Below are 27,487 nucleotides of genomic sequence, written 5' to 3'. Positions count from 1 at the left end.
ATTCAAAATAGTGTGGCAGTAGTCAAGGTCTGATGGATGCCATAATGGCTGTGTTTCACATGAATCTTCTTTATTTGGTTTTGCTAGCCTGTATCTTGTTAACTTTTTCAAACATAGTTTTGCCAATGCATCTGAAATTTGCAGTGAGCTTGGAGACCTTAGATTCTGGGTTTCATTTTTCCTTATATGAAGTTGTGATCAGAGCAAGTCACAGAATCACAGATAAGTTGGACCAACTCACAAGGATCATCAAGACCAGGTCTTAAGTAAATGGCACATACAGGGATTGAGCCCACAACTTCAGTTTTGTTAGCTTCTTGCTGTGACCAACCAAGTGAACTCTGTGGCCACTGAACACAACTTCAGGAATAATAGAGAGTACTCTAATGATTTGTTTTTCATCTTAAAAGTATGATTCTGCATCGTTGCATTGTCCTTCTTTTGAACCACAAGTGTTATCCTGATACTTTGCATCATTGGGTGAGGCTGCTAACAAGTTCATTTTCCTGTTAGAGAAAAGCCAGAGTTGGAATCCATGTGTGTGGTTTGCCTGCTGGAGTATAAAAAGGAATTGGCTGTTCTGATAGATTTTGAGCTGCTTGCACTTGAAGAGGTTCAGATTGGTACTCAACCTACACAAGCTACCATTACTCCACTGTGCAAATTGATAGTATCCTAAGACTTTTTTTTTTGATTAATGGCATTTATAGGGGCATTGCTTTCTTCTTTTTCTTTCCAAGATTTTTATTTTTCTGTTGTTGTTCTTACAGCATATAAAGCCTTTCTCAACAGAATTAACAAACCATAGACATAGAAAGGGAAGGGTATTGGAAATTCTCCAGCAAAAGTAGAAAAGAGTGAAGGAAAACAGATGAAACAGAATTAACATATATATACATGAACCAGAGTTAATATATTGATTTTGAGTTGAACCTGAGTAGTTGGTAGACCCGTATATATTTGTATAAAGTCCTGTAGCTTGCATGTCATCATAAAATAAGCAATAAGACAAAGAAAATGAGATTAAAAGGTACTGGCTTTCACAGGAGGAGTATGAGAAGTATGGAATTCGTATTAGAGTCAAATTCCACCATAGCACTGAACTTCATGAATTGACTTCGTATCATCAGAGCGGAGGTGAGAAAACTGTTTCCACTATGTTATACCTGATGGCTCTGCAAGAACTCAACAGATGTCCTTTCAGGGTTGTTGATGAAATAAATCAGGTAAGAATCAATAGTGTGGTATTGCAGTTTCTGTATATAGATGCTTATGGCATAGTGGAGAGAACAGACTTTTTTTTTCTTTTCAGGGAATGGATCCAATTAATGAGAGAAGAGTTTTTGAAATGGTTGTGAAAACTGCTTGTAAAAAAAGGACATCTCAGTACTTCCTCATTACGCCAAAGGTATGTGGCAGTAAATGAAATAAGTTTAAAGTGTAGGAGAATTGGCTTTTGTGTGATAATACACTGCTAAACACTGTATAACCTACCTCTGTTTTACCTAAGAACCTTGGATTAAAGAGAGGATTTGTCCATTTTAAGGACAGTCAGGCAAGAGTTCAGACAACTTAGACCAAGGCGCAGAAACTCATTCTGAGTTGTGGCCTCACTGGAAGTATCATGTATTAAGCACCAGTGGACAGGGTTACCATGGAAAAGGCTGTAGAAGGTAATGTCTCTAGCTGACACAGAATTCAGACTGTAGCAGAGACCCACTACCAGACAAGTCAGATGATGATACTGGAGGAGATGCAGGGTAGTGCTGCTGACATCAGAAGAACTAGAGGAGTCCTATATGATTACTTGAATAGTTTTCCTGTATTAATCTGAGAATTAGAGGCTCAGAAAGCGTGAGATCTATGCTCTGAGAGTGACCAGTTTAATTGTACTCTTTGGTCAAAATTTAAAAAAGGTAGTTGACTTACTATGCAGGCTTGAAAGGGGTAATAGGATGGATGTTCACCTGTACCATTAACAGAGACAAATGTTATGTTCAGTTTGATCCCAGACAAATTGCAACAGTAAAGGTTACTTGTACACAAGTAGGGAGACAAGCAGTCAGTAGTGCACTGGTTTTTATTAAGATATTTCTTCTGTATCCTGTTATGCACTGTATTTTAGAAAATCTGGCTGGTATGTCCTGTTTTTTCAGTAAATAGCAAATGATGGGTCACTGTAAAGCTACCTCATAGCATTTACCTTACTGGAAGGTAGTGGAAGGTAATGCTTGTTTGTTTGTGCTTACCTCCATGCAGTTTGGTAATTTCCTGACTACATTACCTCTTTGTTCTTCTGTGTTATCTATTCCCTTTTGTCTTCTTGTGATTCCTCTCCTTAATGAATCAGATCTTCCATGTGGTCTCCTGCTTAGAGAAAGAACAGAATGATTTGGGTGTTGAAAGATAGATGTAGCTCAACTAACTCTAATGCTTCCCAAATTTAAGGAGTTGTAGAAAATTGCTGTCTGGTGTCCAAAGTCTGTTGTAAAAATTGAGTCTGTTTTCAGATTACTAAGAATAGAGACAGGGAAAAATTGCATATGCAGAGCTCACCAGAAAGATCAAAATAAAAATGAAAAATCAGAATTTAAAAAATCTCAGAACTTTAAAGAACAAAAAAAAGTCAACATCATGATAAGAGAAAACTCAAGGACTACTGGCAGCACTATTCAGCAACAAAAGACGGTGTTATGAAGAAGTGGCTGAGGATATTCTTTGTGTCTCCTTCCCTTTTCCTTCCACAAGCAGGTGATACGGCAAGTTATAATGACCTGTCACAAGAAAAATGAATGAGAAAGCATGTCATATAAAGGTTTAGATGATTAAGAGTGTTTGTGTGGACTGCATTAGAGGATAATTATAAGGCTGCACAGAGCAGGCTGAGAAGGCCAGACTCTGCTGTTCATGGCTTACCTGCAGTTCCTGAGCCTGTGCTGTGTCACCACTTATTAGAAAGCGAGTGTGTAATCACCTACCAGAAAGTGTAACAATTTGTCATACTAAACCAAGTTCCATGTGTGTACCGCTGGATATAGGAAAAACTGCTACCCTTTTTCTCAGTATGTTGATGCCTCCCTGGCTGTTTTTTTAAGCAAGCTGCAGAGGGGAATGGGTATAAATTAATATTCAGTAAAGTTGTATAGGAATATTGTATTTTGAATAGTTGTGATTCACTATTGTAATGAGTAGATTAACTGAATATTAGGTTTGAAAATTAGTATTTTAATACACATCTGTGAAGAAACAGATTATATTTATTAAACATACAGATAATCACCTTGTTGGGAGGTAATCTTTTTTTTTGCTGTAAAGAAAGATTGGAATTCTAAATAATCTTAGGTTAGGTAACTCTTAATGGAACAGGATTCATTTGAGTACAGACAAACATAAAATTTGGTATTAAGTGCGAAAAATCAGCAACAGCATCTGGTGTAAGTCATAAGTGCCTGAATGACTGGGGAGAGGGAAGTGACAAGTTGAGCATCATTTGCAGGTAGTTTGTTCAATGCCATCTTGAGCACTGAACAAGTGCTTGTAATCTGCAGTTTACATGACATCTGTCTGCTGGGCTTGTGTTTGGCAAGATTTGGATTATCCAGCTTTGGCTGGTATACTTCAGAAAAGTAGTGCAGGCACTGGAATTACCCCAGAAGGTGCAGTGCAACTTCTAAGTAATTTTGATTGTTCTGAGTTTCCACTAATGGAAATTGCATAGCTCAGACGAGCACAAGGCTAAAAAGAGACATAGATTTGCTTGGGTACAATTGCTCTCTCCTGTCCTGCCATGAGGAAAAAACGGAAAAACATTATTCTGTGCCCACAGAGGAGTGGAGTTACTCTCTGGATATTGCAAAAAAAGCAGTGGGAACGATGGCAGCAAGAAGGTATAGATTAGACTCTGAATAATAAGAATAGGGATGCATGGAAATTGGCTGAAGAATGAGTCCTTTTGAGGGGGTTTCTAGGAACAAATGCACTTCATTTGTCAGGGGGTAATCCTAGTGTAGTGATCTTTTTGAGATCTAAGGTTTTCCGTAGATCTTATTCAGTTTTTTTTAGATAATGGGGAACATATAGCTATTCTGACTTCAGTTTCTGTGTTTTTCACCAGCTCCTGCAGAATCTCACTTACAATGACAAGATGACTGTGCTGTTTGTCTACAATGGACCTTTTATGCTGGAAACGTTCAAATGGAACACAGAGCGCTTCAGGAGAAAGCAACGGCGGCTTTCAAAGATGACTGACTAGTGGTATACAGCTATAGATCCATAGTTCTACAGAAATATATATCTTTCTTGAAACAAATGGCTTTCAAGAATTGAGAAATTGTCCAAGAGGAAAACTCTCAAAGAATTGATAATTGAGAACTTTGGTTCTTTAAAACTTACACAAATGTTTGACAGATTTGAAATGAATGATTTTATTTTTCAAGTCTTTCATAGTGGTCACTTTTTCCAAGTAACCTACTTTTCTCAATAGTAGGTTTAAATAAGAATTTTCTTTTTTTTTTTTTTTTTTTTTTTTTTTTTTTTTTTTTTTTGTCAGTTAATGCAGCATCAGAAGTGCAGGTAATTTTTCTAGGTTTTCCTGGACTTATTCTGTGACTGTTTTTTAGAGGTTGGGTTTTTTTTCCAAAAATTGGAATTTGCTTTTGGTAAATAATATCCACAGATATGGGTATTAGCCCATTTCCCTATTGAAATGAAAATTTTAAATACTAATTCAGATGATCTGTAGAAAAAGAATAGTTTGTAATGGTTTGTTTTGCAAAAATAAATCTAAATTTAATATAAATAATATGATTCTATGAATATGTTATTTTTGAGTAGATACTTTCTCTCAAAATTATTAAATAAATATAACATTTCATTTTGTAGTGTTTGAAGGATAAGGCATGTCTAGCAAGTCTGGGACTAACAGAATTCCAGGTCTTCCTGAAACAGTGAGGTAGCAGAAGGAAAACTAAGCAATATATCATTTCTTGTGTGTTTGTTTTTCTAAGTAAAACTTGATACATTTTTGGTCATATAGAATATAGTGATGCAGATTTGACATGTAAGTTAAACACAGGAGGATTTTGCAAGGGGTCAGCTGTATTGGCATGATTGTACAGTCAGTTGCTTTTCAACAGAAATGGAAATGCAGGTTACTACAGAATGTTCAGCACCTAAAATGATGTCCTGATTATTAAGTTAACTATTCAATAAGTAAAATTCAGCATTTTTATGTCTTTTTTTGAGTGGATGTTTTTCTTAACAGCATCCTGGCAATGGACTTTGCTAGTGAAACTTGTATGTCAAACTTTGATATTCACATATTGAAAATAAAATAACCTACCACACAAGATAGGGGCTGGAATCTAGAAGGTTTTAGGTATTAAAGGGTAAGTATTGTAATTGTTCTTTTGAATAGATAGATAAGCCCAAAGTACAGTGGAAAAACCACACATTCTTGTTACTGCAGGCCAGTGTTGCTCAATGTTATTGTCTGACTGAAATGAGTTGCTGGAGTAATTTCTATGATTAGTGTCCCAACACAAGTGCTGAGCAAAAGATATGAAAGTGTGGAAACTCAGGCTGTGATCCAGAGTTAATTCAGTCAGCAGAGTATCTTAAAGAGTATCTCTTTAATTGAGGCTAGAGGCCTATCTGTCTGTGCCATGTATTGAAAGATCTTGGTTTTAAAAGTGTTCTTCAAAATTGTCTATTTTGGGGAGTTTCTCCATGTAAATGGCTTCTTTTCCTTTACTCTCTGTCATTGGTGTTGTTGCAGTTACTGTTTGTTTTTGTATCTCATTACTGTTTGCAATAAATAGTCTCGTTTTTCTTTCAGCCCATGATGTTTGCCTTTTGTGCCTCCAGTTTTCCTATCCGGCACACTGCAGGGGGAGGGGAAGATGGAGCAGGAGAGCAGTATCTGGTTTGGAGAGTCTTGTGGGGGCAAGAACTGGGGAGTACCCTTCCTAAACCAGGACTGGTCAGCACAGTCTCTGATGGGAGGTGTCTGACAGAAGAGCTACGTCATGGGAAGCAGGGGAGGAGGAACCTTGGCACTCTAGTTTCTCTGTAAGAACTGAGCCAGAATGACTTTCTTCACTTCTGACTCACTAAAACACAGTGTCCAAAATTACTTACCTAGAACTTTTTGTTCTGGAAGCATTTTTTTTCTCCATACCTTGTTAATTAAGAATAAAGCCACAATTCAGTATATTATAGTTTGTGAGAGAAAGGAAATGTGGAAGGGATTTAAATCCTCCTCTGCTCCAAGAAAAATTCTTCACCTGTTTCTGCCTAAACATCTGAAAATCACGACTGTTTCTATGTTATTGCACCCAGATTAGGCTTGCCAAAAGCCATTCTTCTGTGAGGCTCAATTGATCCAGTGTCCTTTACATATTCCAACAGCTGGGGTGAAGGGCATTTTTTGTAGCGGGGGCTGATCTAGTAGTTATAACTTCATTTTACGTTGGTGCTAACTTCAGCCATTGACAAAGCTGAATTAGTAGGGAGTAAGTGCAGAAGGCAGATATTTTTAGCCACTGAAAGCTTTACAGGCTTGAGTGTAGTAGTGTGGAAAACTGTCAGGGGAAGCATGGAAAAATAAGGGCCACTAGCAACAGTAGAGGCAGAAGTAATAGGTGATAAGCAGCACTATGGCAGCCTACCTACCAACGTCTCCTGTGGCTCAGCTCTTTCCAAGTGGTGTAATCCTCTGACACCAATTCCCATCGTTATTCCCTCACCAAATTCCTCCAGCTTTTCTCCACTAATCTGCTCCCTGTTACTCTTGGAGGGAATTCCCCAGTTGTCCAGTCTTTTATCTGTTCATCTGCTACCCCCACCAGGCCAGTGGGGTTTTTTTGACAGTTGTACTGGTTTTGGCTGGGATAATTTTCTTCATGGAGGTTTATATGGGGTTATGTTTTGGGTTTGTGACCACAACGCTATTGGTTACATTGGGGTGTTTTTGCTACTGCTGGGTTGTGCTTTGGACTGCATTGATGCTTTTTCTATTTCTCACACTGCCTGCTAGCACAAGAAGTTGACAAGAACATGGGAGGGGACATAGGTGGGACAACTGACCAGAGGGCTATGTCATGCTGTATGACATTGTCCTCAGCAGTGAAAGCTATGGGAAGAAGGGATGTTTGGAGTTATGTCCTCTGCAATAACAGCTATATGTGGTGAAGCCCTGCTTTTTTTGAGGAATAGCTGAATACCTGCCTGTTGATGGGAAATAATGGATGACTTCCTTGTTTTGCCTTGCTTGTGCACACAGCTTTTGATTTCCAAATTAAACTATTTTTATCTCAACCCAGTTTTCTCACTTTTGCCATTCTGATTCTCTGACCCATCCCACAGGGGGTGAGTGGCTGTGTGACCCTGTGCTGCCCAGGATTAGCCCACAACAGGGGACTGTATGTTGGTCCCAAAATGTGATGTTACATCTCTCACTTTTGCACCCGGAGCTAAAGGAGATCTTGGCAATTATCTTGGCTTGATGTGTATTCATAGAAGAGCAAGTCATCTGCTCACAGACTGCCCTCTCTGGAAAGTGTGGTGATGAGAACGTGGCAAGTTAGCTGGAAAGGAATGACAGATTTCATTTCTTTGGGGATAAGGAACCATGCATAGTAGTGAACAAAGCTGATTTTGCAGGAAGCAAGACAGGGGAAAGGGATGGTAACACAGAAGATGGTGGCAGAAGATATCAAGGAGCCATGGAAAAGAGCAGAGAGCTGAAGAGTGCGTAGGTAACATGTAACATGGATGGTTCAAAGTGAATCTGAATCACGTAATTTAAAGGGGAAAGATGTCCAATTCCCCCTTCCCAATTTATAACCAAAGCTGTAGACTGTGAACATTACACTGCTTGACCTTAACTGCAATCCATTAACAGTGGTTGACCTCAGTTTGGTTCATGAAATAGGATTTTCATAGATGTTAAAGGGTTTTTTTGATGGTTGGGTTTTGTAGGGTTTTCTGTTTGTTTAGTTAGTTTGGTGGTTTGGGGTTTTTTGCAGGTTTACTTGTTTTGTTGTTTTTGTTGTTCATTTTCCTAAGGAATTACAAACACCATGTAAATCCAAAGCAGATGATCAGTACAAGGAGTGCAAAGGGATTTTTCAGATACCACCAGGAGTACCAGCCTCACTTTGTCCTCCTGCAGTGGTGCTTGAAGGACTGTTCAGTTGGAAAGCTACATTTTACAATTTTCTCTGGGGCTCAGCTGCTGAGGAATCTGATTCTGCTTTGTGTTTGCTTCTGAACTGAACTGTACCATTCATGAAGCAATTTCCTGGTCAGAGTTTTTTAATTATTTAAAATACACTTTTCTGTATAAAATATGCTGGCTTTGTGCTAATATATTTTAAGTGGTACACTTGCCAGTGTGCATGCAATTCCCTAAGCATCAGTATGTCACAAATGAGTATGTTCATGAAAAATCATTTCAGTAGCTTCTATTGGAGAGAATGCTTTATTTCAATTTGAACAAAATTACAGTAAGGCTGTTCCCCTTGAAGTGTTTGTTTAAAAGTGATACCCCTAAGAAATATGACTTAGTAGTGTTAAGTGTTGAATGTAGTTTAGCTGCTAGATAACAACTAGCTTATTTCATGCAATGCAGGAAAGCAGAGGCAGTGATTTCCCACCAGCATTGCACAGGCTAGTGATACAGCTGTGGTTTTCCCTTTATTTTTTGGCAGAGTAGTTATCCATGGGTTTCCATAGGCCCTCAAAATGTGCTTTCTGCTTGGAAATGCTGTTCAAGGCTACCAAAGGAATCATTAACAGCAGAAGAGCCCACATTGCTCTATCTGGTGCTTCTGGGAAGCACTAATATACTTCACATCTGTGTCTTCTGGAACTTTTGCTGCTGTCCTTCTGGCCCCTGCCCATTAGCCAGAAGAGAAGGAAAATGCCATTGATGAAGTCCAAGGTTTTCTGTGATTTTCTTTTTAGCATAGTGTTGGAAGGGTTCTGATACTGTCTATGCTCTTTGGTTTCTTTCTCCATCCCTTCTGAATTCCAAGAGGGCATTTTTGGATTTTGTAATGGTAAACTACCGTTATGTATTCAGTGATTCTCCTTCTGCTGTAGTTTACACACTCTTTTTCCTTTGCACCTTGTATTTCACAGTGGACACACACAGGCATTACGTGGTCTGAGAGGCAGTAAACAGTATGAAACAGAGACTGATGGGGTTTGATATGAAAAGTCATAGGATATTTATCAATTGGAGATCACAAGCCAGTAAAACTACAGCAACAGTTGTAGCAATTTCAAAAATACAAGCTGAAAGCAATAGGGAGTCTAGCTCACCCCAAAAGCCATGGATGAACCAGAAAATACTGTGTGTAATCATACAGAAATAAATGTCAAGGATTAGAACTGATGGCAGTCAAGACCTTCTCTTTCTGAAATGGGCAGATTTCCACAATACCTGTGGAAGTGTTTGAGGAGGTGTTTTATGGGTCAGAGAGGTCCTCAGCTGAGGAGAGCATGGCAGTGAGAGCATGGTAGCTGAAAAATTCTTGCCATTGGAAAAACTTCCTCTGCTTTAAGGGAGTCCCATAGAAAATACTTGAGTAAGTACAGTGTTCTGAAAATTGGGCATTAGCATTAAGTTACTGCTGAAGAAGTTTTTCTGATGTGGTGGAGCAGCGTGAGGAGCTGAACCTGCTTTTTTCCAAAGCAGAAATCATTGAGAAAGTAGTAGTGGTTATAGAGCTCTGATGCATAAATGAAACCTCACAGGCTCTATCCCTTTTGGAAGAGTGAGTGCTGAACAACATTGTTACAGACTCCTGTGGAGATCAAAATTATCCAGGTCACTCAGCAGCCAGATTCAGAAAGCCAACCTTCCTTGTATGCAGTTTTCTGAAGAACTCTCCAGGCATTTAACTAGACTTTTAAGACATTTTGTGGTGTGCTCCCTTTCTTTTATCTTTGGCAGATAGGAAAAATGAAAATACAGGAAACCCTTTCAACCTTGTAGAAGTTCTGCTCTCAGAATCAGCAGGTGTGTGTTCAGGTCACATTTCCCCATGCCACTACTGCCAGCACCTCTGTGGTGCTCCCAAGTCTTCACATGATATTCCCATTCCTAGTCAAAATTTATACTACTCCTGGCGAGATCCCTCTGTACAATATACTATATCTCAGTGGTTGGAAACATTCTTCTAAGACATTCTCTACACTAGGCAGATTCTGGTAGTTGTTCAAATTACAGCACTAAAACCAAATATTAAAAGGTTTAAGACGAAGCATAATTAATGTGTGGAAAGTCTTTTATGAGGGGATTGCAAGGGAATGAGGCCAGTGCCACAGCTCTTTTTCATAAAATCAATGACAAGCTGAAAAAAGAAAAAAGAAAACATTATGCTGAGACTTTTTTTTTATCAGTCCTTTAGCCATCCAACACAAGAAGAAAAAACTCCAACTCAGCATTGAGTCAAATCTGGAAGCTACTTAACAAGTTTGTTCCAGCTGCACATGACAATCTTCCACCTGTTTGTCCCTGCCCGCACTGCTGGAAGGTTGCATGTTCCCTCGGGTCCAGGGCTCATCTTGTCATCCAGTCACATCCTAGCACCATGCCCATGTACCAGGTTAAGCAGGTTGCTGTAAGTGGCTGCTTTCAGTAACTGTGGTGCCAGTGGCCGTGCATGTCAGGGAGCTTTTTGGCACAGGGTACCTTGCCTTTCCCTCTTTCAGAGGCCAAGCAGATGCTTTTTATCTAATCTCCGTGCACCAGGGAAACCTCCAAAGCCATGGAAAGCTCAAGGCAGCAGTGTGGCTGCACAGGCTGAAGCATCCTTTGCTCACTGAGCTCACGGTGTGAGGGAGGGAGAGAGAGCACCACTCTGAACTCAAAAGCCATGGAGCAGTGGGACTTCTTGGGAGCTGAAGCATGCAAGTGATGGGACACTTTTTCCTGGGTACAGGTTGTGTCTCTGTCTCCCTGCTGTATCAGTAGAAGGAATGCCTGGGAAAACACCTGGGAAAAGTAGAGAAAGACAACCCAAGCTAAATGATGACCAGCAACACTAAGACCTTTGAAGCTGGTTCACACACTGCTCAAACTATGAATTTCATAATGTGCAGTATTTTTTTTTTTTTTTAGTCTTTGAGGCTAGTTTACATGACCACTGCTTGACTCCAATCATTCAAGACAATGTCTGGGTTTTTTATTCCTTTTTTCTTTATTTGGACAATATATATATACATATGTACAAAAACACCTATGCCTACTTTTTTTTTCTTTTCCTTTTTTTACAATTTCATGTGATTTACAAAACAGGACAGCAAAATAACTTATAAAGAATACGAATACTGTACAAAAATAAAACTGATTAAACTGTTGGGAGTTGGTATTTTACAGTGTTACAGATCACTGGTTTGTAGAACAGCATTTTGAAGTATGTGTCCAGTCTGGTGTATGCTGGCCTAAGTCCATCTGCAAGCTGAAAACAGATCTGTAATGTCAGTCATGAAAAAACTTCAAATAGTAGTAAGTTATGTAGCTATACCTTTAAATCCATGACTTCTCTACACTAATGGACTTTCTTAATCAAGGAAAGGAGCTGTCCTAACTTTAGCGCTATTAAGTACTTTCAAAATAGTACAACAAGTACATACAGTATTAGAGAACCTGATTTTCCTTTTCTTTTCCAACACTTGCAACACTATTCAAAACTTAACTTCAAGATGCAAGGATCTAACCTGCATTTTGTTTTAGGTGTTAAAGCCATTGTTTGCTTTTACTGAAAGAAAAAAATAAACCAAACCAAATTAACAGAACAGTACAATGATATCCCCAAACCTGGTAATTCCCAATGCATTCTGTTAGTGATTAATGAATCACATTAATCCTGTCTGTCCCATGCTGAAATACAGCATACATTACCATTTAGGAAGGGTTTTTGCAGAAACAGGATCTTGTCACTGGCAGTTGTGACACATGCCTTGCATGTCCCATTGTCCCATGAACTAAAGTACCTCCTGCCTATTTCAGACTTTGCAGGAACGTTTCTTTAAGTGTGCATTCTACCCCAAATACACAACATGGAAACCATAAAGCTGGACACTTATTTCCATATATCAGTTAATCCTGGTAGCTCAGTGATCAAAATTTAGGAGCTGCTTATCAGCTGTGGCTTCTAGTTGTGGTTGATTAGATGTGAGGATCTCTTGTATTTCACAGGATCGGGCTTTAATTTTCCAAGTGCTGCATTTGTCCCACAAAATGGCAACAATCCAGACTGCAGGATGGAGACTTGAAATCTAGCTTGATCTTCAGAGAGAAGAACAAAGATGAACATAGATGCACCTGTGAATCTCATGCAAATTCTCGAGAATTTGCTGCTCGTGGCCCTGACCCTACTCCGCAAGGCAGCATTAACAGTACTGGTAAGCAGAACACTTTCTGTATTTCTAGACCAATAAAAACACCAAACTACCAGTTTTTTTATTACAAAGAACCTATGTCCCTATGATTCAATCTGAATACATGAAATTAAAGTTTGGTTTCTAAAACAAATGTTTCAAAAGGCTGAAACGGAGGTAGAAAGTGTGCTTGGTTTCCTGATGTCTTCACTGAAGAAAACACATCCCTTTTTATTCCACAGACTGTTCAATATCCCCAATGCTTTAAAAGAAGTTCTCTTCACATAGACGAAATCTATCATGAACTACACAGGTAAAAACACAGTATGCAAACTGATTTCTAGTGCTGAAAGCCATATACAATTGTAGAGAAAAACACTCTACTCTCCGAGTTAATTTCTTATGTTTGTTTCTAGGAAGCAAGCTTTTTATCAGATAAAACAATAAGATAATATAATTGCACATGTGCTAACAAGATCTTTTATGTACAGAATTTTACAAGATGACCTAAATTCATCTGCAGTGGAGACACTTTGGGTTTCAGTGTAAATACTCACAAAATTAATTTGGCCCTAAGTATCTGTAGTAGGGCTGCACCTCCCCTTCCTCTTCTAGAGAAAGGGGTAAAAACCAAACCAAATCAAAGAATGTTTCTGGAAAAAAATAATGTGTAAACAGAATTCTCCCCCTTTATGCAGCTGGGGAGGGGAAAAATATATATCACTTATAAACTCTTAAATGTCATGCTTTTGACATTAAAAAAATTGAATGACCACATCAGAAAGTTTTCATTCAGTGATATTTCTTCTCCTTTTAGAGATCAAAAAATAGCTTTAAAATAAAAGTTAACATTGCCTTTATCAGCATTTGACGTGCCATGCACGACACAAGTACAAAGTACTAAGAAAAGCTTATGCCATAAAGGAGTATTGCAAGACACCTTCTGTATTTCAAATTAGCTTGTGGTATTCCCCCATACTCCAGAGAAAGAGCAATCAAGAGACACAGGAGCCCTTCCAAAGTGCTCCTTACAGTAATTTTAGGTGTTTCCATTAGTAGAGTGCTCTTAAGAAAAGGTCTACCCTCTCCACAAACACACACAACCCCCATTGTACTCCAAGGGAGTTAGGCCATGGTATGAAGAGAATAAATCTTTAAGGCAAGTGTAGGAAGAGAAAAAGCCTTTAAAAAAGCAGCAGTTTGTAAAGTTGGTAGCTGCTTTGTGCACCCATTTAAACAAACGACATCAGAATAAAGCACTGTTAGTGGCATTTTTCTAGTACAGTACTGTATTACTGACAAGTACAGTATAGGATCATATGAGAGACATATGTTTCAGCTCCCACATACTTGCCACATTATCTAGACTGAGCTGTATTTTTCCAGGTAAGTGAATAACAGAGCAACACACACACTCAGAAAATTACTGAGCTCTTCATGGGGAGTTTTTTTCTTTAAGTATCTTGAATCATACATGTTTTTACTGGAAAAGTCCAGCTGATATTCAAAAGTATAGTTAATACAAAGAAAAATTAAAAATACCTATTTACTTTAATGGGCCTTATTGAGTATAAATTCACCTTATCTCAGTATATCAGTCAGATACTATTGGTAACATATGTAATGTTTCTCTTAATAGTCTCTTTAAGTGCAGGTTTGAAGAAGATACACAGAAGTAAACCCACTTCTACAATGTGCTATGGAGTTTTTATCTGAGTTATTTATGTGACTCGGAAAGTGTTTTTACTCGACAGACTAAATACAAGCAGCATTACACTGTTCAACAAAACATGTTCATGACACAACAATCACAAAGACTCTGGGGTCATGCTACTGTAGTGGCACAGGCCAGACCGCCCAGTCATATGTATGTACACCAGTATCAACGCATGACAGTGGAAGAGGCGGTCACCTCCTCACTGGCTGCCCCTCCCCTCCTCTCACCCCACAGCCCACTTGTTCCAGACTGGTCTCAGGGCAGAGCCAGGAGATGGAAGATGGGGAGGGGGATACTGAGTACTTTTTTGTTTTAATGCCGGCTACATGTGCTTTTGGACAGCGAGGGTGACCGGCAACGCAGTGGATGCTCGTGCTCTAGCACCACCGCCTGCATCCTCGCCACAGCCTGCCTCTTCCCCACTCCTCCCCAGGGCCAGCCCTGCCTTCATGAGGAGCTGCCGGAGCTGGACCTTTTGGATCGCTTGATCATGCTGGGGTGGAACTCGGTGTGGCGGCGGGCGTGCTTGGTCAGGTGGTCACTGCGCATGAACCGCTTCTCGCAGAGGGGGCAGCGGAACTGCTTCTCGCCCGTGTGGGTCCGGTAGTGCCGCGTCAGCTCGTCCGAGCGGGAGAACTTCTTAAGGCAGTCGGGCCACGTGCAGGGGAATGGCCGCTCACCTGTGGGGAAGAAAGGATGACGAGAGATTTAGGGGGCGGGGGTAATGCAGATCGGCACATGCCAGCTTTGCTGAGCTGCCAGAGAACATGCTGCTGAGGGAAAAAAGCTGCTTTTGTTTCCTGCCGTGGTGCCAGCGTCTGTGGAGTTGTTGATAACTTACTTCATCAGGTTTCAGTCTCACCTCCAGTAGAAGCCAAAAACCCCTCCAAACACACGAAACTTACATTCTAGTGCGAACCTTGCATGACCTGAAGACTGTCAAAACAACAGATGAGCTCTGCCTGTGCCTGTACGTTCTTCCTGTTGGTCTCACTACAGTAGCTGGGAAAGCTGTACCAGAATTATTCCTCTGACACTTCCATTCTACTGAATTATTTGTAACAGTTAGAAAATGATGCCAGAAAACAAAAAAAACCCCAATAATAACAACAACAAAAAAAAGCAACCAAAAAAAACCGAAAGTCCTTCACTTAGGACAAGTCATTCTAGCCCAGGAAGAATTGAGCAGGGAGGCATCAGGGCTGCAAACACATAGGGCAAAACTGCTGCACCTGCAGAGAGAAGTGCCATGCTCCCCTTTCACCCCTTCCTCTGGAAATCCAAGGTGTTCCAGTAAGTATCTATCTCTTAGACAGCTGATTTGAAGACAGGAAAAACACCTCGTTATTCACGCTGTATCGGAATAAATGTTTGCTATAACAAAGAAAAACAAACCCAAGCACCTTAAACTAAATAACACTGTAACTTTGCTTTTGCAAAACAAGGGTGCAAGGATTGAAAAGCACTATACGTCATCTTCCTGGCACTTCATGTCCCTACAGTTCACCTCTGTGGCTTTCACAAACACAGAGCCTCCGGAGCAGTGAGGCTGACCCTAGAACACAGCACAGATGGAAACACAAGTGTTTAAGTTCACACAAAAGCTTTCTTCCATGCACTGCTGCAGGTTTGATGCCTTAACTTTCTTCAGAGCCTCCTGAAGGGAATACAAATGGCAGCTCTCTGACAGCTGTTTACAGTCAATTATGAAATATAAAACTATACCAGAAGTTTTCCAGCTTGGAAGAGTTGGAAAGAAACTCAGGAACTTCAGTATCTCTTAGTTCTGTGAGGCTTGGCATAACAGGTGAGCTCATTTTAATTCAAAGATCAACAAAAAAGGAGTGATTTACAAAGAGGGTCCTGGAGTTATCTCCAGACACAGGGACACAAGGGACAAAAAGCTACAGGCTTGAATGAACAGCCCTGAAGCCAGGAGGAAAACAATGAGTAAAAAATATGGTAGAGTTGCAGGGGAGGACTCACTGATGGCAGCCAAAAGGCCAAAGAAGGATAAGGACAAGCCAGGTGAGCTGAGGTAGGCCCTGAAAGCCCTAGTAAGCCTCCCTGAATAATGCTTCGCTGTTTGGGCTCTTAATTTTTTATGTTCTTTAACAGGCAGCTGCACTATTCCAGACCAACCAGCGTGCCATGGAGCTGAGCTGTACGAGTGGGACTGCACAGGTCACAGCAGTGCCCTGTGCTGCTGCCCCTGTGCTTGCCTCCTTTGCCTCTTGGCCATGCTGATTCTCAGTCAGGGGAGAAGGTGGAGCACAGGAAGCCAAGCCAGCTGCCTGCCCGAGCCTGGTGGAGGCAGAGCTGCCAGCCATCATGAGCCAGGGCTATTTTCTTTGTTATAAATTCATTTCTTGGCTCCCTGACATATGCTTTTACACATGGCTGGAAGACCTTCTGAACAGCCACCGCCTGTATAAAGCAAATTAATTAAAGCAGTACATAGGGTCATGTGTGCATGAAGGCCACGGCCACAGCTACATAGTGGAGCAGCACGAGGAGCTGTACAGAGACCTCACAACACCACCATTGCCCAGTGCCAGCCCTTAGCATTTGAGGCAAGCATTTCACTTGTGCTGCTCTTTTCAATCTATCTCATGGTTTCTGTCAGAGCTCCTGGAAGCAGGTGGCAGTGGGAGGTGCAGAACAGCTTTCTTGCTCCCCCTGGGAGCGTGGGGGGAGTGCTATGCATCTTGCACGTGTGGAACCACCACCTCTGTGTCAGGCACTTACACCCCAGAGCAGTGGGAGCAACTGAGACACCCTGCCTCATCCCCCAAAACCACATTTCCAACCATCTACCTCGGACAGCTCTTCAGTCTGCAGAAGTGCCCAACTGTAAACAGGGAGACAAGTGCCAAGGCTGGATAACAACCATCAGTCTTTGGGGAGCAGCACCTACATTTTAGGCATGGTAGTATCCAACCTGAGTGTCTAAAAGTAATGTTTAAAACCTGGCCTCAAACAGCCCTTAATAAACTGAACTCCCCCACGCCATCCTGGAAGCTCACGTGGGAAGATAAAATGAAGCTCTGCTTCTGGAATTCCCTCTGACATATGACAGGAGCAGCATGACCTCCACCATCACTACCCCACACATCCATTGCGTGTGCCAGGGGAAAGCACTCTAAGGTTATGCAGTGTAACCACAAAGCTTTCAGGAAAGACAGAGCTTGCTCCAGATCGCTTGAGGATCTCCACACCTGCTGTGCCTCTGGTAACTGTACTCTGCAGGGAATCAGCCCTGGGCTCGGCTGGGGGAGGACACAAAGGCTGGGGGAGCCTGGCGTGGTGCAGAGATGCACCACTGTGGCAGTGCCTATATGAAAGCAGGCACAGTCCCTGACCCTGAATGCATTAAACTCCATGCTTCTCAGAGCAGAGACAAGGGGGAGGCAGGCTTTTCCAGGCCCTCAGGGACCATCTCCAAGCCTGAGAATTCACTGCTCTCCTTGGTCACAAAGCTGTAAGGGATGACACCAGCCTAAAGAGATGGTACCACGGTAACAGCCTCATGGTGCAAGGCAGGTGTGGAGTGTATCCCAGGAGGCACTTAAAGCAAGGCAGAGATGGCTGATGGCGTGTGATAACCTCCAATCAACAAAGCTGGTGATTGTATCTGCTGTATTTGACACGCTTTCTTACTGCAGCAGCAGAGATGTTGGTGGAAGAGCCCTCTGAGAAAACAAGTCTTGCAGCTGACTGCTTGCTGGGCAGGCAGTGGCCTAGAGAGCTGCAGTGCAAGCTAGTGCTTCCTCCATCTGGAGATATGGACTGTGTGTCAGCTCAGGCAAGGCGGATCTTTTCCTTATGATTTTTCTTGATTAGTTGTGTGGGTAGTAATACTAAAGCTTGAAACAGAATGAAACAGAAACACACAGTGCTGTTATGCTCTGTTTCCATTAGTGGCCTAGTGACTTTTTAAGTTATGCCTCCAGTGGGATTTTCCATCAAGAGATGAAGGAAAAGTCAATGGTACATCACGATAATTTGAAATTATGTGTGATTGGATCCTAACACAACAGATACAGATACAAATAATTTTCTTTTTTTAAAAAAAAGATGAATATGTATATACACATGTATTCAGGGCAGCTTACAGTAGTAAAAGTGAAAAACTGATTAATAGGTAATAGGAACAGGTGCATCTGCAGATTCCCATTCTTTGTGCTGTGAAAACCAGCACCAGAAATATAGTGAGAGACAGTTTATTCTCAGTATATATAAGTTAACAGTGGTACTTCACAGGTGTTCTCTACAGTCTAAAGAACCCTGGCTTATTTCAAATCCCATATGGATGTAAAGGTCCCTGCAGATCCTTTTAATATTAGCCTTCTTGCTACACCTGCCATTTTCAACTTGTTCCTTCTCCCCACCTCTATGACAAATGTTTAGTTTGATCTTTCTGTGCAAGTTTAAACTCTATATCCAAGCTTACTTGTATGACCTGAGGCAGGTCCACTTTATTTTACTCTGAATAAACAAAAAAATTATCTTTTTTTTCCCTATCCTGGGACACTTCAGATTTTCCTACAGTGCAGTCTTACGCAGAAAGAGCTTCTGAAAATATAATACAGAGTGGGCATTACCAGACTGATTAACATAAGTACAGGTAGTAGTGGTATCCTGATTAGTCATCTGCCTTCTCACCACAAAATGCTGCTTTATGCATGGAAGATTTAGGTTAGGAGCTGGAGTTCATGGTGGCTTTAATACACAGAATATCTGCTGTCTCAGAGATCTCTCACTTTTCTCCCCAGTTGTTTGCCCCACACACCCTTGAACGAGCCATTTCCTGTGGGACACTGGACTTTGACTTACTGCCCACATGCAAGATATTCTGGTGAAGATAGATCTCCAGGGAAGACAGAATAGAGGCCTTTCAAGCAGGCTCTTTCCTCTTCTGAGATATTCCAAAACCAGATCATTAAAACACCCAAATACTGGTGCAGAGAGAGATCAGCAGTGAGGATGTTAGGGACCATATGCCTAAGCAATGCTTTCTGGAACACCTAAACCATGGTCATCCAACCAGACAACAGATCTAACAGATGGGATGGGCAACAGATGGGTTCCAGCAAGGGGTTTATTCTGATAGGACTTAGGATTAAACACAGCAGGTTCATTCAAGTATTAAAATGATGCTTTCAGCAAGTATTTAGGATGTTCTGACATTCTTAAAACTACCACTCAGCAGCAGCTTGGGCATATAGGTGCTTTGAGACTCTTTCAAAAGCCCAGATGCAAAACCGTGTGCTACAACCTGCTGTTGCCGAGCCTAAATTCCAGGAAAACTGTCTTGCTGTTATCCCACTGTGACACAGTATCACAGTAAGGGATGCCCTTTCAGCTTCTCTGTCAGAGCATAAGCCCCCTTGACTGTGTTATGAAAAGGCTTTCTCTGAGGGATGTCTCTCCATACACACAAACATATATCGAGATTGAGATCAGTCATGTAAGCTACCTGGGAAAGATCTTTCCAAACCTCACCAGAGAGTTAAACCTACACTTTTGTAGCTGAGATGAGAGCCCTCAGCAATAAAGTCTTGGATATGTGGGAGAGGTTCCTAGCTCTTCTTTCCTGGCTTATCTTTGTGTGAACTCCCTCCATTTTGCAGAAATGCTTGAATATTCACTGAACAATGGAGAGAGACCAACTCCTAGCCGGGTGCTTAGGGCACTTACCTGGGATCAAAGGATATTGGGTTAAAGCTCCCGTCCTATATGAATAATCAAATTTCCTCACTAAGAAGAAACAGCTTCGACATGGAAAGGAGGAATCCAGTTTTCCATGCATTCAGAAAGATAATGTAACTTTTGATATTTTACTCTGAATTTATTAGCCAGTGTTTCAACAGACTTTTCCCTCAAGTTTAAGGTATTTATAGAGTGCTCTCAGACTATGCACATTCATTGTAACCTGAACACAGATGGTGAACTGCACTACCACGAGTGAATTGAAGTGTCTGAAGCTTATTTCTCTGAAGTAGTCTTTGCCATCACTCCTTCAGACCTTGTTTCTTTAATCTAAAATTGGCCCTTCCCTGCTTTTCCAGCTGCAGGCTTGAAAAGCGTTCAAGGCCAGAAATGCAGGAGCAACAGCCTGGTGCACAACACAGGAGCCAACAAAGAGGAACAAAGGAGTTCCTGCAGCAATCCTAACAGCTGGTGCTCTGAGAAACATAGGCTAACAAGAGCACTGGCATCCACCACATGGGCTTCAGTGCCACAGCACAGTCTGCAGAACTGTAAAGGTGCAATTTCAATATATCCATCTGGAGGCAGGAGTTGTGCTCTCTCCTACATGTGAACTTTGCCATATTGATTCAATTTAGGTGTTAACTCAATAAACTCTTCTGGAGCACTTTCCCACAAGTGACACATACATCTGCTAAAATCTGATTTTTTTTTTTTTTTTTTCCAAAAAACAAGACTACTGAGAACTTTGAACCTAATCTTGAGGAGTTCTGCCTACCTTACTCAGCTAGAAGGTCTCCCAGTCAGAATCATCATGCTTCTCCAAGATCTGGAAACATGGCTATTAGAACTCCAGCAATTTGTGCATTTTCATTAACCACATGGCAATCTGAATTCAACAAAAAATGTGTCGCCAGCTTCAATTTTTGCTCTTGGGTCCTATTCTAAAGGATCTGTCTAAGTGACATGGCATGAGCTGTCTTAAAATGCTGAATTTCAGATTATGCTCAAACAAAACTACCGAGAAAGATCTCAGCAAGCAGAGGACTGTCAACAGAGCAGCATCTGTACAGTCCGTTGAATGAGATAATCTAGAACACAAATAACAGCAGTTCAGTAGAACCAAAGCAATACAGGGGCAGGTCCAACACCACGATATCTGGATAGCAGCAACAGGCAGCAGCAGTGCCTGTTTTTCCTCTCTACTGGAAATGCTCCTCCACTTCCCTGTGCAGACTCCCAGCCTGTGGGTTCCCACTCTGCCCAAGCCCTGCTCCCAAGCTCTGGTGAGAGCCAAGTGCTGGGAGCACTCAAGTGCATCATCTGCCTGGTGTAACAGAACTCTCATCATTGTCTGGATCCAGTTTACATGACAATACAGATGGCTGAAAAGCCTAGCTGAGGAGGGAGAACTTTTCCCACATCTGGGTTAATTAAGGGCATCTGATGTGTATGTGAAATTCCCATCAACCCTCAGCCTCCCCAGGCAAGCAAACACCCACATGTCCAGTAGGAGGAAGCATCTCACAAGCTGCTTTTATGGTACCTTCCTGGTCAGGAAGGAGGGACAGGGAAGATCTGGTCTCAGTGGTCATGTGCCCTTTAACTGGATTATATTCACACCACCATAGCAAACATGAATTTAGTACAGCTTGTTTATCCTGACAGTTTCTCTCTCTGCCCTTTGCCCTGCACTGCCTGGCCAGGCCTCCTGACTGAGATTGATTGTTCTTGTATGCCTTCATTTCCCCTGGAAACCCTCCAGCCTGCACATCCCTCTCTATTAAGCTGTTCCCCATGCTCCATCTTTGAGGCTAATAATAACCTTACACAACACCATAATCAAACCTCTAAAGCCACCTATTTAGAGAATTCTGTGCATTTTGAAGGTAACTCTCTGCTTTTCTGCTGTTGCTTGTCTTTTTCTTGGTCCATGGGTCCTTCACCTTTTACTGACCTCTGTACCACTTCCTGGGCTTGGGTCTTACCCAGGCTAGCAGCACAAGCAAGAGGGCTGTTTGCACAAGTAGGATGTGCAGTGCCATCTGCTGATCTTTTCTGTAAATATCAACTTAAAAGACAATTCCTGATGGATGGCTAATTTGGGCCTGCTGGAAATTGAACTAATATTATCACCAAAGGCCCAACTTCAAGCAAACAGTTATAACTTCAAGCAAATGGTTATACAGATATTTTTAGTATTTGAAATAGGGAACCTTTGAACCAACAAGTTTCAAGAATTGTTAATAAGATCCATACCTTTAACCTCTGAGAATCAAGTTTTTGCCTTCTATCCTTCTAGTTCATTTGATATTTTGTTTCCTGCTTTGCAACTGGTGAGTTTTTAGGTTCCCATCCACTGCACGGGAAGAGAAAGATCCAGAGCTTCTCAACTCTCTTGGTTAGGATTCATGAATAAAGAGAACTGTGAGTATGCACAAGTTCACACAAGGTGTGAACAGAAATCCTTAAGCCATTTTCCAACACTAGGATTAAATATTTAAAATTTAAGACCTAGAAGCTTATACTGGTGGCTGTGCACCTACTTCCACTAAAGACTACACTGCAGCAAGAAACCCAGTTGGTGGCTTGGTGAAAAACAGCAGATTAGATGAGAGAGACATTATCTGAAAGAAAAGGAAATAAAATGGTAGCAAGGAGGGCCCATTAAGGCTCTGCAATATAAAGTTATGAATAACTCCAGAGGTCCCATTGAATCCCACTGTTGTTATGGAATGGTTGTCATCTATAAAAAAAATGATATCAGTATTGTTTAGCATTTCAGTTAGCTCCAATTAACTTCATATTAGGAAGCTCTGAAAGTTCATTATTCATGGATGTCTGCAGTGATTTTGAACACACAGAACTACCATGACAGTACACCAGTGTTTCTGAGTCAAATGCTCATACTTGGCGCTAAGGCCACCCACTTGTGAGCAGCACATGCTAAACCTCATACCACTTCAGCAGTACTTATTATAACACTACTGCTTGCAGCAAGCTGTGTGGGTTGTACAGTACATTAATTTACATGTCATCACACAGAATGCTACCTCAGCCAACATCTATTCTGGTTCCCTCCTTGGGGTGGATATTTGAGCATGGGGTAGTAAACGGAAATTATACTAACATTTTCTTTGTCACTTATTAGACAACATTCTGGAGATCACCAGTTACACACAGCCTCCAAAAGAGCATCCAAGCTGCAGTTGCTGAGCTGGTAACACAAAGCACCTTGGTACTGGCCACGAGGTCAGCATAGGGTCACTATTGACCATCGCCTTCCCAGCTCAGAGAGAAAGTCTAACAGCAGAGCTCATTGCTGAGCCATATCCAGTAATCCTCCTCCCTCCTGTCCAGCCTCCTGAGCTAAGCACCCAGCAGATGCGCCAGTAGGGCACTGGTAGGCAACCAGCACCGAGTCTCTTCCTCTGCAATGCATGCACACCTAGGCACAGCAGTGAGCTGGAGCAGAGGAAGCTGAGCTGGAGCTCAGATGCAGTCATATCCTACCCAACCCATATTAAATTCTACGGTAATGCCTGACAGTACATTCCTTGGGTGATCAACTCATTTTGTATTACACCACTAACCATTACCACCAACAGACAAAACCCAAAAGGCACCATCATTGACAGAACTGATGTGAAGCACATGAAACGTCTTGGCAGTGTTTGTCTCTTTTGATTCACTCCTTTCTGTTCCTGCACACAACCCTTTAATTCAGAACATCTTTAAAGCAGCCTTTTGTACTCCACCATGATCCCAAGAGCAATTCAGACCCATAAAGGTTTTTATTCAATCCCTTGCACTGACGGTCTAAAAACAAACAAACAAAGAGCCAAAAAAACACCAAAACAAGAACCAACAAACGAACAGAGAAGTCCGCAGCTGCTGTCCCCTTGGGGCCAGCCTGCCGCAGATATGGTCTATCTCCAGGTTTCCATGTTGCCACACCCTCCGAGGCGCCCAGGCGAGGGCCGGGAATGGGAGCACACAGCTCGATGAATGAAGCCCTTGTGGGACGCGTCAAAGCTGGATCGCGACATCCGATAGTGCGAGGCGCTGCCGCCGGGCAGAGCGGGGTCGGCTCTCTCTGCCGGCACGGCTCCTCAGTGCCCTCGACCGGCGGCGGGGCTCGGGCTCCCCCGCCAGCCCGAGCGCCCGCCAGCGGCTGTGTGCGCTCCCGAGCGGGCCGCGCCGCCCGCCGGAGGGGGTGTGTCCGCAGTCCCGGAGGAGCAGCTCCCCGACGTTCGGGGACACACCGCCACCGCCCCGCCCGAGCCGAGCCGAGCCGGCATCCCCTGCTCGGGCGCCATGGCCCGCGGCGTCCAGAGCCCGGCGCCAGCTCGCGGGTTCCGACGGCGGGAGCAGCGAGAGGGGTACCGGAGGGGACTGCGCTGCCCTCGCCTCCCTTGCGGAACCGGTGCCCAGTCCTGACCCGGGGCAGGCGCACGTCCGCCGACAGCGCCAGGAAACCCGAACCCCGCCGCCCCTGTGCCTCCCCCGCCGCCACCCCGGGCGAAGCGGGCGGCCCCCGCCGCCATCCTCCCAGCCGCGCCGGACACGCCAAGTTCCCCCTCCCGCCCTGCCCGCGGAGCCCGGGCCGGCTCCCGGCCGCGCAGGTGGGCGGCGGGCAGGGCGCGGCGGGAGGCGCTGCCGCAGCCCCGCCCGGGACGGCCCCGGCTCCCGCCGGACAAGGGCGCCGACGAGAGCCGGGGCAAGGAAAGGGGGGCGTGAAGGAGGGAGGGGCGCGGGCCGGCCCCGCAGCCGGAGCGGCGGGGGCGCGCGGGGATGCCGGGCGCGCCGCCGGCCGGGTTCATCCGAGGACAAGCGCTCGCTCCCGCCCCCTTCCCTCCGCCACCGCTGACCTGTGTGCACCCGGTAGTGCGCCTTGAGGTGGGAAGACTTGCCGTAGACCTTGCCGCAGCCGCTGTAGGGGCACTTGTGCCGCTTCTCGGCCGCCAGCTTCCCCTTGGGGGCGGCCCCGGCGGCGCGCAGGCGGGGGGGCGGCCCCGGCGGGGGGCTGCGGGGCGGGCTGGAGCCCTGCTCGGTGGCCGCGTCGCTGTCGGAGCCCGCGTCCTCGTCGGGGCTCTCCACGCTGTCACTGCAGACGGAGGGGGCGGGCAGCGGCCGGTACTTGTTCAGCTCCAGGAGGCTCTTGGCGATGGCCAGCAGAGCGCAGTAGTCCTTCCAGGCGTCGCGGGGGTCGCGCAGCTCCCGGGCCGCCTCCCCCTCGTCCGGCACCTTCAGCCGCGCCGCCTCGGGCACGGCGGAGCGGTTGGAGATGGAGACCAGGCACTGCGCCGCCACGAAGTCCACGTACGCGACGGCCGACATGGTGCGGCCGCGCCCCGACGACAAGGGGGGCTCCGTCCGCCCTCAGTGCTCGTCCGCCGGGCCGACCGCACCGCCGCCAGCCATGGCCCGCCCGCGGCGCGGGAAAGAGCGGGGCGGAGGAGGAAGGGGGCGTGGGGGGCGAATAAATAGCGGGGCGCCGGGCAGGTCCTTCACCGCCGCCCCCCGGGGGCGGCGCGCAGACGGCGAGGGGGGAGCGCCGCCCGCGCGGCCAGCCCGGGTCCGGCGCAGGGGCCGGGGGAGAGGAGATCGCCCGCCCCGCGCCCCGCGTGCTGCTGCCCGGGGGCGGCCGCGCCGGGGCCCATCACGTCAGGCGCGGAGCCCCTCCCGCCCCGGCCGGTCCGCGGGCAGGGCCGGCCGGCTGTGTTTACTTTCTCCCCCCGCCACTCACGGCGCCCCTTTTCTAGGGAGGGGCGTGTCCGCCGGGCGGCCTCCCCGCCAATCGCCGCGCTCCCTCCCCAGGCCGCGTGCTACTCCGGGCGCCCCGCCGCGACCGCTTAAAGCAGCGATGCCGGGGCGCCGCCGGGGGCGGGACGGCGGGGGCGCCGCGGGTCCGCTCCCCGCCGCGGGGGTCGCGCCGCCGGCCCGGCCGCGTCCCGGAGGAGCCGGCGACGGCCTCGGGCGGGGGCCCGCGGCGGGGGCGGCGCGGGGCGGCGGCGCCGAGCGGGTTAAGTGGCTCCCTGGAAGTCCTACGGTCCCAGCAACGGGCCGGCCAATGGGAAGTGAGCCGGCTGATGTCACTGGCAGCGCTCCGCCAATCAGCGCCCGGCCCCGAAAGGTGCGCAGCGCTCGGAGGCGCGGGGAGCGGCGGGCGCGCGCTCCGGGAGGGGCGGGAGCGGCGGCGGGGATGCCCCGCCCGGGCCGGTGACCGTGACCCCGGCGCGAACCCGGGCTGGCTCCCCTTCCCTGCCCGCGGCACCGGGACCCGCGGGCGGGAGACGGCAGGGCCGGCGCTGTGCGGGAAGCAGGACCCCGCGAAGCCCCCCGGAGAAACCCGGTGGCGGCGTTAGGCGCTCCATCGCGTCATCGTTGGAACAGGCGGCTCCGTGAGGCGGAGCAGTGGGGAGCCCTCCGTGCCCCCAGGACGAGCGGGGCCGGTACCGCCACCGGGGAAGGGTTTTAGAGGCACCTAATAGTGTCTGCGGTTTTGCCACTGTTGGCAAAAATAAAGGTCGGGTTGACGCTTTACGCTGTAGCCGAATAAGTGCCATCCAGCCTAAACGAATCCCCATCCCTGTCACCTCTGCCCAAATAACACGCCCCCATCTCTGTCCCATCGAACTCGCAAAGCTCGCAGATGTTGTGAAAGCTAAGTGACCTGTGCTCAGCCAGAGAAGAGTGAAAAACTGGGTTCTGGATCAAACACTATCTAAAGAAGGAAAAGAAGTTGCCATCATCCCTGGGCCAGCAGTACTGGAGTGTGAAGTACGTCAGCCAGTGTGTTTTGCTGTTTTGCAAGCATCAGGAGAGAGTAACAGAAAGACTCTGCCTTTGACACAATGCACATGAGCCTCTCTAAAGCATTAGGCAAAGGAACACAGGTGCCTCTGAAATCACCATCTAGACGGAGAAGCACTCCTGTCAGACAGAGGAGCTTTTCCCTGCTTTTGTGATCTGCATCCCAAGGAGACTGAGTCCTGGCAGGACAGGGTCCCTAGCTGAATCTTGCTGTCCTTGGCTGCAGTCACCCTTCCTTGCAAAAATAGACAGGGCCTGAATGGTGAAGAGCTTTATGGATTGCTATTAATCTCATTAACTGAATGTGGAAGCGATGAGGAAATGTTGGCTACCGAAATGAGGCAGTGTTGTTCTTTTCCTGCAGGAGATAAAAATTAGTGATGTCAGCCATTTTGTGTGCTAGCACACTAGATCACTGTGTGTAACCTCGAGCAGCAATAATCCTTCGCCATGGATAATTGACATCAGCCTGAAATAATTTTATCTGGCATAACTCAGAAAAAAAGCCCCAAAAAACAAACCTAAAACCAAAACACACAAACAAAGCAAGAGATCTAGAGGCTAGGTCTGTAAGTCAATCATCTGTAGGGTGGTGGAGACCAAAGAGAGAACACGAATAGAGCAATGTACCTAATGAGGTGGTCTTTAAGTCTCAGTCGTCAGCCTGAAAGTCAGTCTTACCCTATTCTCACAACATTTTTTCCCAGCTAATCCAGCATCCATTGGCCTCCCATGCTTAAGAGACACCAGGCAGAATAAGAGGTGTGATGGATCTGATAGGAAGGAGGAACAGAAGGTATTGTTGTTTCTTTACCACTAAAGCTGTTGATATATGTCTGGTTTCTGTAT

At 45.0% G+C, this 27,487-nt stretch overlaps 2 protein-coding genes across 2 annotated transcripts in view; one reads left to right on the top strand and one right to left on the bottom strand.

Moving 5' to 3' along the window:
* The window catches only part of SMC5 (structural maintenance of chromosomes 5), a 36,813-nt gene extending 30,993 nt beyond the window's left edge, over nucleotides 1–5,820 (top strand). The window contains exons 22-24 of the mRNA XM_079331471.1: nucleotides 1,047–1,226; nucleotides 1,313–1,408; nucleotides 4,115–5,820. Of these exons, the coding sequence (XP_079187597.1) occupies nucleotides 1,047–1,226; nucleotides 1,313–1,408; nucleotides 4,115–4,252 (414 nt within the window). The 3' untranslated portion in view covers nucleotides 4,253–5,820. The remainder of the gene's footprint in view (nucleotides 1–1,046; nucleotides 1,227–1,312; nucleotides 1,409–4,114) is intronic.
* A 5,371-nt stretch (nucleotides 5,821–11,191) lies between these two features.
* KLF9 (KLF transcription factor 9) lies at nucleotides 11,192–25,779 on the bottom strand. Its single transcript, XM_079331542.1, has 2 exons — nucleotides 24,694–25,779; nucleotides 11,192–14,790 (listed from the first exon to the last, which is right to left on the bottom strand). The coding sequence occupies exons 1-2, from the start codon at nucleotides 25,160–25,162 to the stop codon at nucleotides 14,558–14,560; spliced, it is 702 nt and encodes a 233-aa protein (XP_079187668.1). The 5' UTR covers nucleotides 25,163–25,779; the 3' UTR covers nucleotides 11,192–14,557.
* Between the last annotated feature and the right edge of the window lie 1,708 nt (nucleotides 25,780–27,487).

The sequence above is a fragment of the Erithacus rubecula genome (assembly GCF_903797595.1).
Source record: "Erithacus rubecula genome assembly, contig: SUPER_Z_unloc_4, whole genome shotgun sequence".
Lineage (NCBI taxonomy): Eukaryota > Metazoa > Chordata > Aves > Passeriformes > Muscicapidae > Erithacus > Erithacus rubecula.
The sequence above is the reverse complement of the archived record's forward strand: the minus strand, read 5'-3'. Positions and strand labels throughout refer to the sequence as shown.